Source organism: Sinocyclocheilus rhinocerous, unplaced genomic scaffold, assembly GCF_001515625.1.
Source record: "Sinocyclocheilus rhinocerous isolate Xijiao unplaced genomic scaffold, SAMN03320098_v1.1 scaffold972, whole genome shotgun sequence".
NCBI classification, from domain to species: domain Eukaryota; kingdom Metazoa; phylum Chordata; class Actinopteri; order Cypriniformes; family Cyprinidae; genus Sinocyclocheilus; species Sinocyclocheilus rhinocerous.
The window spans coordinates 109,452-122,823 of NW_015623461.1; the positions used below are offsets into that span (position 1 = coordinate 109,452).

The window sequence follows — 13,372 nt, forward strand, 5'->3', positions numbered from 1 at the left end:
ACACACAACATGCCTTTATGTTAAAATTAAATAAACCCACTTCTCATAAAGAACAAGAACATGGTCTTCTTTTTAATGAAATACCAATGGTTATATAGGCTAATTATGCATTCTTTATAGCAACTTGTTTACCATATTCTTCATTCTTTCAAGCAGACATATTTATTTCTATAAATAAATTTAGATTCATCTTTAAGTCTACTAAAGTTTTTCAGTCAAGAGCAGTGCGTGATTTTCTGTCTTTCTTTTGTTGCTTGATTAACATCAGTGACTCGGACAATAGCAACTAAATTAGGCTGCTGTCCCTTTAAAACTGAATGCACAGATGCAATGGGTGCAATGTATTGATACACGTTCTCCCTACTGTTTACGTTCACTTAAGACGTTATCAACTGTGTTTACGTGAATACTCGTCAAAACGGACAATTCAACATCATTTTGTGTGTAATTCTCCGTTCATGCGACGCGTAAGTGTACTTTCACACTTTCCGTGTGTATGCTTCAGTGTCTGCGCTCAGAAAACCGGACTGAATTGAGTTCTCTCTTGCGTCGTCAGATTTATCCATATGTCTGCTCTTCTCTTACTCCCACATATTGACATTTTTGAACATTTTACGCGACTTGCAGCAAGTGTATGTTAGCTCATGTCCCGCCGGTTCATATGTATGCATCTTACCTCCAAACCACGCAGCAGATTCGTTCGGAATAAATTTCTTCCCAAATCGTTCCTCCCTAACATTTTCGTCTCATTTTTATTAGTTGACGAAAATGTCAATAGATTTACGTCATAGTTTTTGTCATTCAAAAAGAGTTTTAGTTCGTTATCGTCTCGTTGTCGTCGGTGAAAAAAATGTTGTTGACGGAAATTATGACGAAAATTATTCGTCAACGAAATTAACACTGGAGCTGATCCATGCTGGTCGCTGAGGAAATGAATCAACTTCGTGCTGTGGATCGCCGGATCGGCTTTCACCGTGGACGAAGCGGAGTCCAGCCCGGGGTCGTCACATGTGGCTGCCGCAAGCCCGCCGGCCGCTCCTTCGTCGAATCCGCCGGCCGAGCCGTACTCAAGCTCTCCACTCACTCAAGTCCGCTGTGTGTGATGCTGTGTGTTTCGTTGTGAAAGCGAAACTAATTTGTTTGGCCTTCCAAAAGAGGACACGACTAGAAATCAGTGGTTAAGCTGTATTTACAACACTGTTCCAGAAGAGTTCAACCCAAATATTCAGATGTGTGCAGCGCATTTTATGGAGGACTGTTTCCTGATCCTGGTAGAGTAGACTACAATGCCGGCTGTTCTGACTCACAGACTGTAAGTACATTTTTATATTTAAAGGATTTGCCACTGACGATTCAAACGCGAGTTTTGAGCAGTGTAGAGCAGCGCTTGTTGTTTGTCATTTCTCCGATCACAAATGCAGACATGGTTTTATGTTTACACGGTGCGATGCAACGCACGTAACTTCTTATACATGCGCGCACCAGTTTCTGATCAAAATCAGATAAAACTATAGCTTGAATGTGCCTTCCTACAAGCAGTAGAAAGTTTTCAGTGCTATAATGTGTTTAAATCGTACGATAAGAAACTAACCTGATTTTAGCGAAGAAATCCTAATTCCTGTTGTTAGTAGAGGGTACGCCTTTTCTGACGAAGAAATCTCAGATTAGCAACCCCATATAAATGGTACCAGAATAAATCGGTCTGACCTTGGGCGAAGAAATCCCCACTTTCAGAACTGTTGTAGGTGATCTGAGCGATGCTCCTCATTTCATGGATTTAAGGCCTTATTATGTGTTACGTATCATTGTATTCATATTGATCCGCTCATGTGAAACATTTACGTCAAAAATAATTAGATTACTGATGTCCATGTAAACGTAGTCTCTGATGCATTTGTGCTGCAAAATGCTAAACACAAGCGGCAAAAGTTAAACACAACTAAAGCACAGTTGTCATCGTTTAAACACAACTATTCAAAATTGTTCACACTTGTTTCTAATGATGTGACCAAACCAACTGTACTAAATATGAGCCAGTTCAGAGTGCACAAGTGGCACAGGTGACTGAATGATGATACGAACAATAGATGGAAACAATCTGAGAAGGAGAGGAGGAAGAGTACATGTAAGAAGTGGAGGATGAGGAGAGAAAGAGTAAGGTTTAGAGAGTGTTATCAAGGCTGGATCTGTCACACCAGAGGGTTTTTTCGGACTCCAGCACAAAGACATGATGCTGAGACAGAATTAATCTCTCATTGACCCTGGTTTCACAACTGCACAACTTGCAGTATTTGAGTGTACTGTAACATGCTATTCATTTAGAGTTTTATTTGACCTTTTTGGCCTTTGCAGTTGAACTGCAGTATTATTGCAGTATCCAAGTGCTGAATATATACAAACATTTAGTACTTGCAGTACACACAGTAGGCCTATACAATATATTCACCTTACTCAGTTGCAATTACTATACTTTTTTTACAGAATTGCAAAGTTGTTTACTCAATAGAATATATTTTTTTCTGAAATGTTCTGGATGCTGTGTTCTCCATTTTTCTCTGTAGTGTCTAATGAATGCTCTGTAGTGTTTTCTTTATTGACTCATGTGTGTGTGATCTGAGAGCACCGTTTGATTTTGAGTGCAAGTGAAATGGTTTTGCAGTGATTGTTTTATTTTGATGGACGAGCCAGAGGTTTCGTGAATTTAGTTTGAGTATTTGGATTTGTATTTAAGGTTTTGAGAAAATTAGTGATGGTTTCAAGAAATGTGTTTTAGCAATTCAGAAAAAACTGTACTATACTTTTTTTACAGAATTGCAAAATTGTTTACTCAATATAATCTTTTTTTCTGTAATGTTCTGGATGCTGTGTTCTCCATTTTTCTCTGTAGTGTCTAATGAATGCTCTGTAGTGTTTTCTTTATTGACTCGTGTGTGTGTGTTTCGTGAATTTAGTTTGAGTATTTGGATTTGTGTTTAAGGTTTTGAGAAAATGAGTGATGGTTCCAAGAAATGTGTTTTAGCAATTCAGAAAAACTGTAAAAGCTATGGATTTGTGATTAGAGTTTCGCAAAAAAGAGGCATAATTTCAAGAAATGTGTTTAAGCAATTGAGAAAAACTGTAATATTATTATAATAACTATAAATAAGCATTAGCCCACATGAAAAAATACAATATAGTAATTTATAGTAAATACTATAGTGTTTTTGAACCATACTATAGTAAATTACTTGAATTAATTTGTTGTGGTAATTTTATAGTTGCTGTGGTAATATAACAACTATAGTAATATAAACAAATTACTTTACCCAATACTGTACTAAGTTTATATTTTATTTTATATTATACTACAATACACTACAGTTTACTGTAGGAAAAACTAAAGTATACTACAGTATTTATTACAGTTTATCAGTTCACAATAATTAATACAACAGTATGCTGTAGCGTTCATTAAAAAGTGTTGTAAATACTATAATATATACAGTATAATGCACTTTACTATAGTATGGTTCAAAAACACTACAGTATTTACTATAAATTACTATAATATTTTTTAATGTGGAAGAATAAATTATTTTTAAATGTATGAATAAGAAAGTTCATTATTTCTAAGGGAAAAATAAATAAGGTTTTGGCAAATATAAACGATACTTGTTTCTGTTTGGTACTGTACTTGACTTGCTTGAGGTGAGCTAATAAATTTACTTGCTTGGTTTGTTTTGGCGATGGTTAGCATTAGTAGCCTTTAGCATCACATATAAATCTATAAGTAAAATATTTCTTCCTCACACAGTGAGAAAGTTACGAAGTTATTTCATACAATCATTGCTGTCAAGTAGTGATGGGTCATTCATGAATGATTTGTTCATTGTGTCTGTCACACGACAAATTAATTAAGACTCTGGGAGGTAAAGTAATCATCTATGTTCCTCATTGATTATCTTTGGCTGCATTGTAATGATTTCCTAATTCAGAATATGATATTGTGTAGGTGAATGTGTTTGGGTAATTTGGCTGTTAAAAATATAACATTTAATGCTGCTGAAATAAACAAAATGACTTGAATAAAGATAAGTTCACTTTGATGAACGAGAGAGTCTGAAAAATAATTACCCCATCACTAGTATCAGATTAAAGCAGCACAAAGGAGAGGATTTAATTCCGGCAATCAGCAACTTAGTTTGGTAAAACAAAAAGTTTTGAATACAAAATTGTTTGTTTCGAACTCAAAATATGTAAACATGGGACATAAGCAGCATTGTTAACCTTCACTGGACTCAGATAAAACTCTAACTTCTATACATGACCACTCCTCAAGCCCCAGTTGGCCCGCTTTGGACCAAGGTATTCGGTAGGCCAAAAACCCCTGGCCGTTGACCCCGAGGAGGCCCAATCAAGCCCTGGAAGTGACAGTGGGAACATGACTGGCCCTGGCACACACTAGCATGCTTCTGCCCCAACAGTGGAAACGTGGCTATTGAGAACACAAGCAACTAAACTAGACACAGGTGAATGTAATGAGTTACTAAAGAAACTAGGTGAAGGGAAAACTTTAAGAGTCCACAGAAACAGAATATATGTGACATGCACAATACTGGAAACAAATTATATTGTGACAGTTCTTTACATACCCCTTGCATAATATGCAAAATGTTAATAATTTTAACAAAATAAGAGGGATCGTAAAAATTGCATGTTTATAAATTGTTCATTTTTATAAATTCAAACATGTTTTATTTATTTTTTTTATATATATATATATATATATATATATGTGTGTGTGTGTGTGTGTGTGTGAGAAGGCAACACAATGCATTAAAAAGCGGAGGGTGTAAAAAATTTTCATTGAAGGATCGGGGTAAATTGTACTTATTTTGTCTTCAGGGAACATGCATTTAATGTATTGATTGTAAGTATTTGGGTCACACTTTATTTTAAGGTCTAATTCTCACTATTAACAAACCATTAACTACAACTTTTGCCTCAATAAGCTCCTAATTTGCTGCTTATTAGTAGTTAGTAATAGTTAGTTGGTAGTTGTTAAGTTTAGATATTGAGTAGGATTAGGGATGTAAGGCATTTGTTAGGATATATTTATATATTTATAAGTCTTAATTTTTTTCATTTACAAATGTTAAACCGTTAAGCTTTTATTTTGTTTTCCATCAAATAAATATATTGTGCTGCAAGTTACAAACTGAAGCACTGTGTCCAGCACTCTTACACGTGTATCTCATGAACCAAGGCAAATTCATTTTTCATAATATGCATATTTGGTCTGAAATTTCTATGAATGTTTCTCAGACTAACTGTTTATGTGGAAATGTATTGCTCAATAATAGTATGCAAATTGTAGAGACACCATATCATGCACACATTTTCCAAGCTTTTCAGAAATGTTTCATCAAATCTCACTGCCAAACTCAAACACTCACCTTCCTCTAGCTCATCCAGACTGCTAATCTTCTGTGATCCGTCGATGGTAAAGATGTATCTGACCCCTTGTGGCAGATTGATATGGTCAGACAGAGAGCGGGTTAAGTCAGCCAGTAGAGCATCAAATGTGCGGAAACGGTCATTGGCCACTGCATACACGATGCCCTTGAAGTAGCGGTCGCCATTGCGGTAGAATCGCACCTTCTTAGCCTTTTTCTCGCTGGTCAGAGCCTGTAGGGTGCGTGTACGGTAAAAACTGCAGTGAGCACTGTGGGTGGGGCTGGGGAGACCGTTGGCCCGTCCACCTCGCAGGGTACGAGATGCCTTGTCCCGCTCATCAAAATGGCCGAAGTCCAGCTCCATGGCAGCATGTTCAGAGGGGGCATCCATTTTGGTGGTGAAGGAGGTCTTTTATTGAGGAATTATGGGTCTGACAAGAATGAGAAACCACATAAAAGAATTTAGTTTAAAGCAAACTTTATCAGTTAAATGTTATTTGAGGGCAATCAAAAAATACTGCATAAATGGGTCTCTGACAAGTGGGGCGGAGCCGAGAGCCATGGGAGCGGAGCGAGGCCGATGGAGTAAATGATAATGAGCGACACCTGCGCCACTCACCAGCCTCGCTCCACTCGTTATAGCGTCAATGATTTTTAACAGTATTAATGATAAAGAAAAATATTTTATTATTATTATTTGTGTCAAATTTTCTTTTTATACATGTTGGATTCATATAAAACGTATATAATATTGTCAAGAAAAGTTTTATTTTAATGACTTGTGGTATAACCATTAAAACCATTGTCCTTAAACCTTAAATGTGAGTGTTTATATAAGCAATATCACATGAGTAGCCATCTACAGTATATCTATATCACGGCTGTGATTTGGCCGTAGGCACGAGGCCACAGGCTGACAGCTGTAGGTAATCACAGCTGTGTTGATATAGAGCCATACTGAACAGCAATGAGTGTGATATTGCGTTTATACAAGAGTTTGATGGCACATGTAAATAAACAAGACACAACGATAGAGTGCCTTAAAAAAACCTTTGTGTGTGAAACTACTTCCACTATGGATACAAATCTCAAGTTGGCAGTTTAACAGTTGAGACCAAAGCCTCTGTTCCTAATTTGAAAACGTCACTTTAGAACTAGTAACAAAGGAATGTTGAGTTGCTTCATTGAAGTTAAAAGCTTATTGTATTATGTAGAGTAGAGTATTATTGTTTACAACCATGTTTCAGTCCTTTCAATATAAAAAGTCTTTGTTGCTGACTCACTCAAGATATTTTTGACATCTAATGGCATAACAATGTAACCAAAATCACCATCACTAACACGCAGACCATTTCTCAATACCATTATTATATACTACCATTTTTAAAATCAAATAATATTTATTGAACAATAATATTTAATAAACAAAAATAGGTATTATAAATGTGGCTAAGCAATTCAGTCAAAAGTACAAAGGCAGCACTCTGATACAGCATTAAAGTGTTAAAAGCTTATTGTATTATGTAGAGTAGAGTATTATGAGATACAGCATCTGATACAGCATTCAGTCTTCAGTTCAATTTTATATTCCGAATAAAGCATTAGTTTGAATGTCCACAGACGAAAGTGGTATCTTCGTTGTACTATCCTTTCAACTGTTAAGAGGATTTCCCATGATAACGCTGGTCAGTACATTTGTTGGTTGTGTCTAACAAGGTGTTGTTGAATGTAAATACCGTATTGTCCCGAATATAAGACAATGTTTTTTTCTTGGAAATACATCTGAAAAAACGCGGTCATCTTATATTCAGGGTCTAGACTTTGACATGTCAATAATACACCCACAACAATAGGTGGCGCCAAATACGCATTAAACGAGTGTGCCATGAAATACGTAATGTAATGCGTGTTGTAAAGATCGCGAGTAAAAACAAAAGAAGCAGAAAACCTTACAGCTGCATGAGTCGTGACTGTCACGTTAGCCTGATGGGACCAAACTCCCTTTGTGATTTTAAAACGTAAGACAGTACCCAGATTTGAAGACTACTGTTAATAAGATTTAACTTCCACTCTTAATAAGATTTTGGTAGGCTACTATTAGATGGATAGCCTAAATGTCATAATTCAGATGGACTACCTGTTTTTTTTCTTGTTTTTTTTATGGTATATCAAAAAGTGTATATTTTTTAAATGTGATTGTTGGTACATTTTACCAGTTTTTACCATACTTTCAAAACAAAAATTAAAATAGGAAAAATATGCAATATGAAAATAATTGAAGACAAAATGTGTTTTACTGAGAAAAAACAAGATTTGGTTTTTAAAAAGCCTTTTTTCCAAAAGGTACATCTGGAAAAAAGGGGTCGTCTTATAATCAGGGTCGTCTTATATTCGGGCCAATACGGTAATGTCTTTGTTTACAACCATGTTTCAGTCCTTTCAATATAAAAAGTCTTTGTTGCTGACTCACTCAAGATATTTTTGACATCTAATGGCATAACAATGTAACCAAAATCACCATCACTAACACGCAGACCATTTCTCAATACCATTATTATATACTACCATTTTTAAAATCAAATAATATTTATTGAACAATAATATTTAATAAACAAAAATAGGTATTATAAATGTGGCTAAGCAATTCAGTCAAAAGTACAAAGGCAGCACTCTGATACAGCATTAAAGTTGTATAAAAATACAAAGTTATGGAACTTTGCCCTCAGCCAAAACTATTTGATCTGGAACAAATAATACATTAATGAGACCAAAGACAGCCTGTCATATATACACCGAAAATGAATTGTTTAGCCATTATCTGCTTATTAAGTCTGACGTCATGCGTCACTGCTTCCAGGATGCAAATCTCAAGCCACAAGAAAACAACAAATGGTGCTAATATAAACTCACAATGTGATGTAATACTACCAAAAGAATATAATCTTAACCTTTATCTCATTACCAATTCCCAGATGGCCAGACACTGATTCATCTTTTATAAATCGGTAAAATATGTGTGTCTGGGACGCCATGAACATGGAGACTGTAGTGTACACCGTAAGTTTTAAATGTTTATCTTAAATGTGTATAATGAATAAATAGTGCTCAAAAATTGCTGTTAAGAGTATTCTCAAGTGAAATGAGTGGAGGCTTGGACCCGGAAACAGCATTCCTTACGTCACTTACGTAACAAGCGAATAGAGACATCAGAGCCAGTGGCAAAAGAAGTGGCCAAGGTAAGGCTATTCTCGGCAGGCTAATGAGTGCTGAGCGGCCACTGCCGCCCTGGAGCTCACGTCTCCGAAAATTAAAATTAAAAAATCTCTGAAAATGATTAATTCATAAATACCATTATGTTTTTGGAATAACTTGAGCACTCCACACACACACCATCCAAATATATTTGAGCAAGAAACAAAACTCGAAAAATAGAATAGAAAAAAAAAGTCTGCCAGTCAAAAAACATCAATATTTCACCTGAAATACTGAAGCAAAAATCTGTTTTTCGGTCTAAGCCTACCATCATCTAAGTACTACACATCTACGCATGATCTCTGAGTATAACACACTCGACCATGGATTGGCCTACATACAGCAGACCCACACACATTTCAATGTCACTCATGAGCTATTATTAACAATTCCCTGTGGAGACACTCATTTCACACACACACACACACACACACACACACACACACACACACACACACACACACAAAACCCAGACAAAAGGAAACTTGTGGTATGGTCATTACTAGCCTATTTATCAGGCAGTATTTAGCTACACTGACATTGAAAACTTAGAAATACACAAGTTTACTGTATATACACATTTATATAGTACATGCCAGATGTTTCATATCTAAATGTATCAATTGTTCTTCACTATCCAGTATCCATGGCAACAGCTACACAAGCTTTCCATGTTCTCTAAAAGGATACACAGATGAAGCATGGAAACTACACATCAGCATCAAATCATACTTGATCATTAACTGTGAGAGCCTAACTTACCTGAGCCAAATATTACAGATACAAAGATACAAAGACGGTTCACTCCTATTACTTATGAATGGGAGAAATGGCAACGTGCAATAAGGCAGAATAGTCCGGCCTTCTGAATAAAACAGTCAATCGCTGATTGGTAAAGTCACTGTGGCACTGCAGCTGCCATTAGAAGCTCCGGTTCCCATAGAGACCTGAGACTTAAGCTATGACTGCACATGAACATCAACTGGTCTAGCCTGAAAATATATATTTTTTAACACTATTTAAGCATATGGAAGAACATTCATGGGGCAGTTAATTTCAGATTTTGTTGCTGATTTGAAATGCTCAGGTGTAGCTCAGGTGTGAGCTAGAGAAAATCATCCAGTGGCTGCTTTGAATGTAGTGCAACATTTACATACACATGCAAATTTGATTTCTTAAAATAATAAACAAATTAGCTAAACAACAACTCTCTGTCAAAGTATGGAAAACTAAAAGACATAGCCTACATGTCAAATTATCATACAATTTAATTAGCCTACAACATTTTTTTATTTTGTGTGTAATTATTGGACAAAAAAATAATACATGAGAGATAGAGAGTGAAAACCAGGTCAAACCATGTAGCCAAGCTATTTTCTGGAACATGGTAGCTGGTTTCTTGCTGGACCAATTTGCTCTATTATAGCTTGACGAAGATGACCTACAGGTCAGCTTTAGCTTCACCAACCATTTGGATCTGCTTAAACTGCTGTTGACATTAAATGACCAGTCTGGACCAGATAGAAAGCATGTGAAACCAGCTACATTTCTACCAGTTCTACCTGTGTGTGATTAAATAAATAAATAAATATATAGATACGATTTATATACACTCAGAGTTGGCTAGAAGACCAAGATATAATTTTCGTTTTCTTCTCTAGCTCTCTTTCAAATCTTGGTAAGCTGCCTCACTGTGTTTTGTCTACATAAATATCTGTCTTCTAAGGGAGCATCCTAACCAAAACAGAATCTCATATATGACTGATTTGGATCTCTTCATAAACAGTGTGCATGACACAAAATAGCACTATACATATAAAGCGAATAAAACACTTGACTGAAAATTGATTTCAATATGGTCCGAATTTAGAATTTTGCTAAAGTAACAATGCAATGCTTTAACAAGGATTAAAAATAAAAATACATAATATAGAGATACAGAGAAAGTTGATCCATTTTAATTGAATTGCTCTATTGCACTATTAAATTTAAAGGGTTTTTAATTTATTTTTATTTTTATTATGTTTCTTGAGGTTAGTTAATAAAGAAAAAAGGTCCAATATTTGTAACTTCATTGCACTGTATCCACACCCTCCTTTACAACATGTAGTGCGTTTTGATACTTGAGTCAAGTGAAGTCACCTTCATTTGTATAGCGCTTTATACAATATTGGTTGTGTCAAAGCAGCTTTACAGTGTCAAACAGGAAAATAGTTTGTCAATAATGCAAACTGAGATGGCAAGCTCTGTGATAGAGACGTATATGTGTGAATCTAAGTCAGATCTCCAGGCAGAAGAAATTAAGGCTACATCTACATTAATCCGGATACATTTGAAAAAAATGTTTTCCTTTCAAAACGATCTCCGTCCACACTAGTGTTTTCAAAAAGCTATTCATCCAAACTAAAACACTGGAAAATGCTAAATTCACCTTACTGCCTATCCGTAAAACCTCACAAAAGCTCACTGAGATGATACAGATGGAACAGACATAATAAAGTTCACAGCTATTCTTCTGGCAGGATCATTTTATTCAGCAAAATATCTCACCTTTCAATGATGCATCCAAATCGCACTATACAATAAGGTTACATGAATAATCATTTACTAATGCCTAAATTAATACTTAATTCATCATATACTAATGATTATTAAAGGTCTTAACTAATCATGAACTAATGAAGAGCTATCCTTAACTACGACTGGAGTCATATGGATTCAGGCATTGATAACGGCAGCCTTAACTGCATGTTAGTACATGTTTGATAGTTAATGCATTAATTAACATTTATTGGTAAACTAAATCTTATTCCTTTAAGAAGGAATAAGAAATAATCTGACTTTGAAATGAATTTATATAATTTAATATCATAATTTGAGCTTTTGACATCTTCAGCATTGTCATAATCATTACTGGGGGGCGAAGGATTAGTTGATCCTCCTCATCAAGCGTGGAAATCAAGCTAAATACACTAATAACTGATCTGTGTTGTTCTCTTTCCCTTTAAATTCACCCTACTGTGACTTATATGCAGCTAAAAAATTAATTATGATCGGGCCCCCTCAAGTAAAGTCATGTCAAAATAATGCAATTATGCAACAAGCCATGAGTAGATGTTAGTGCAGGGTTTCCCAAAGTGGGGTTCGTGAATCCCTGGTGGTTCGTAAGGGAATTGCAGGGGGTTCGTGAGTTGGTACACGCAGGGTTTGAAATGAACACCCGCCAAACAGTGTTGCCAAATCCGCGGTTTTCCCATGGAATTGGGCTACTTTATCACTGTTGCCGCGGGTTGTTTTCATGTCCGCGGGTTAAAGCGACCCCGATAACGTAGTATTTAGCCCCCGGAGTGCAAATTTTACCAGGGGAACCCCACCAAAAACGTGTATTTTACCCCCCGGAACGCGATTTTTAACGGGGAGCCCCCCCCTCGAAATGCAATTGGGCTAGTTTTGGGCTAGTTTTGAGTAGCAATTGAGCGGGTTTTGTTGTGAAAAGCTGGCACCCCTGCCACCAAATGCGGGTAAAAACAGTTGTGGCGGGCAATGCTGTCAAATCGCTAGCCCATTTGGCAGGTTACTTTTTGTAAGTTATGTTCACTCATTAATTTCTTGGGGAAGTTTATGCAAGCCAAATCTGCACAGGTTTAGCGCAAATACTAAACTCGTGAGACATCATGACATTATCGAGTATATTGCAAAAACAAAACAAAACTCACCTACAGAGTGCACACATACACGACGTAATGAAGTCTGGTTAGACTAACTTGAGTAGTCTAGTGTTAAAGTAGTGTTGAGTAGTCTAAGTTAAAGTGCGCGTGCGCATTTAGACTGTGTTCTTTCACGGCATGATTCAGTCTATTAATATGCATTAAGAATGATCACATATCACATGAAGAGTGCCGTTTTTTCTTAAAAAATCAGCATGGTTACAAATGTGATATTGATTTTATCAACAGTTCAAAAAACATTAAGTCAATATCAAGATACTTACATTTTAGACACCATGTTTCCTGTTTTTGCTCTATTTCGCCAACTATTTCAAAAAAACATTTTGCTCTATTTCAGCCACAGCACTGTTTTGCGTCTCTGAGCAACTTGACGGTGTTTCGTTCCTGAATGAATCAACCATTTAAAATGATTCAGCTCAATCGCAATGACTCACTTATTAACAGTGTCTTGCTGCCACCTACTGGTAATTTGTTTAGTAACAGTCTAAATGTATTATTATTGTAATTGACTGATTAAATGTAAGAATTTGACTCAAAAGATGGTGCGCAATTTTAGAAAAAATGGCTTTATAAAGGTAAAAATGCCCATAAAAGGTAAAAATTCAATTTAAACTTATTGGAAAATTAATTTCTATCACTGATATGAACTGACCGCCACACAGAATATGATGAATATCAAATATCAAATATCAAAAACTTTAGGAGGTAGCTGTCCAGCTGTCCACGGCAGTCCTTAAGATATCAGAACAATAACACACTCAGCAAAATATCGTCTAATTATCTTTATCGATAAAATCCCAGAAAATATTGAGATTTTTTTTTGTCAATATCGCACACCCCTAGTACTGACATAAAAAGATTTGCAACGGTCAATTTGTCATGTCCAGTGTAGACAGCCTCAAGCTGTTGGTTTATTTCCATGTGTTTTTTTTTTTTGTTAGTTTTTTTGGCTAGTAG

General features: G+C 35.9%; 1 protein-coding gene and 1 long non-coding RNA gene across 2 annotated transcripts in view; one reads left to right on the forward strand and one right to left on the reverse strand.

Moving 5' to 3' along the window:
- Nucleotides 1–5,921, reverse strand: part of LOC107745048 (neuronal migration protein doublecortin) — a 66,479-nt gene extending 60,558 nt beyond the window's left edge. Inside the window, exon 1 of the mRNA XM_016558911.1 lies at nt 5,436–5,921. Within this exon, the coding sequence (XP_016414397.1) occupies nt 5,436–5,826 (391 nt within the window). The 5' untranslated portion in view covers nt 5,827–5,921. The remainder of the gene's footprint in view (nt 1–5,435) is intronic.
- On the forward strand, nt 1,464–10,067 carry LOC107745139 (uncharacterized). Its single transcript, XR_001640570.1, has 3 exons — nt 1,464–1,634; nt 5,922–5,927; nt 10,058–10,067. It is a non-coding gene; the product is annotated as an uncharacterized LOC107745139 (long non-coding RNA).
- The last annotated feature ends 3,305 nt before the right edge of the window (nt 10,068–13,372 follow it).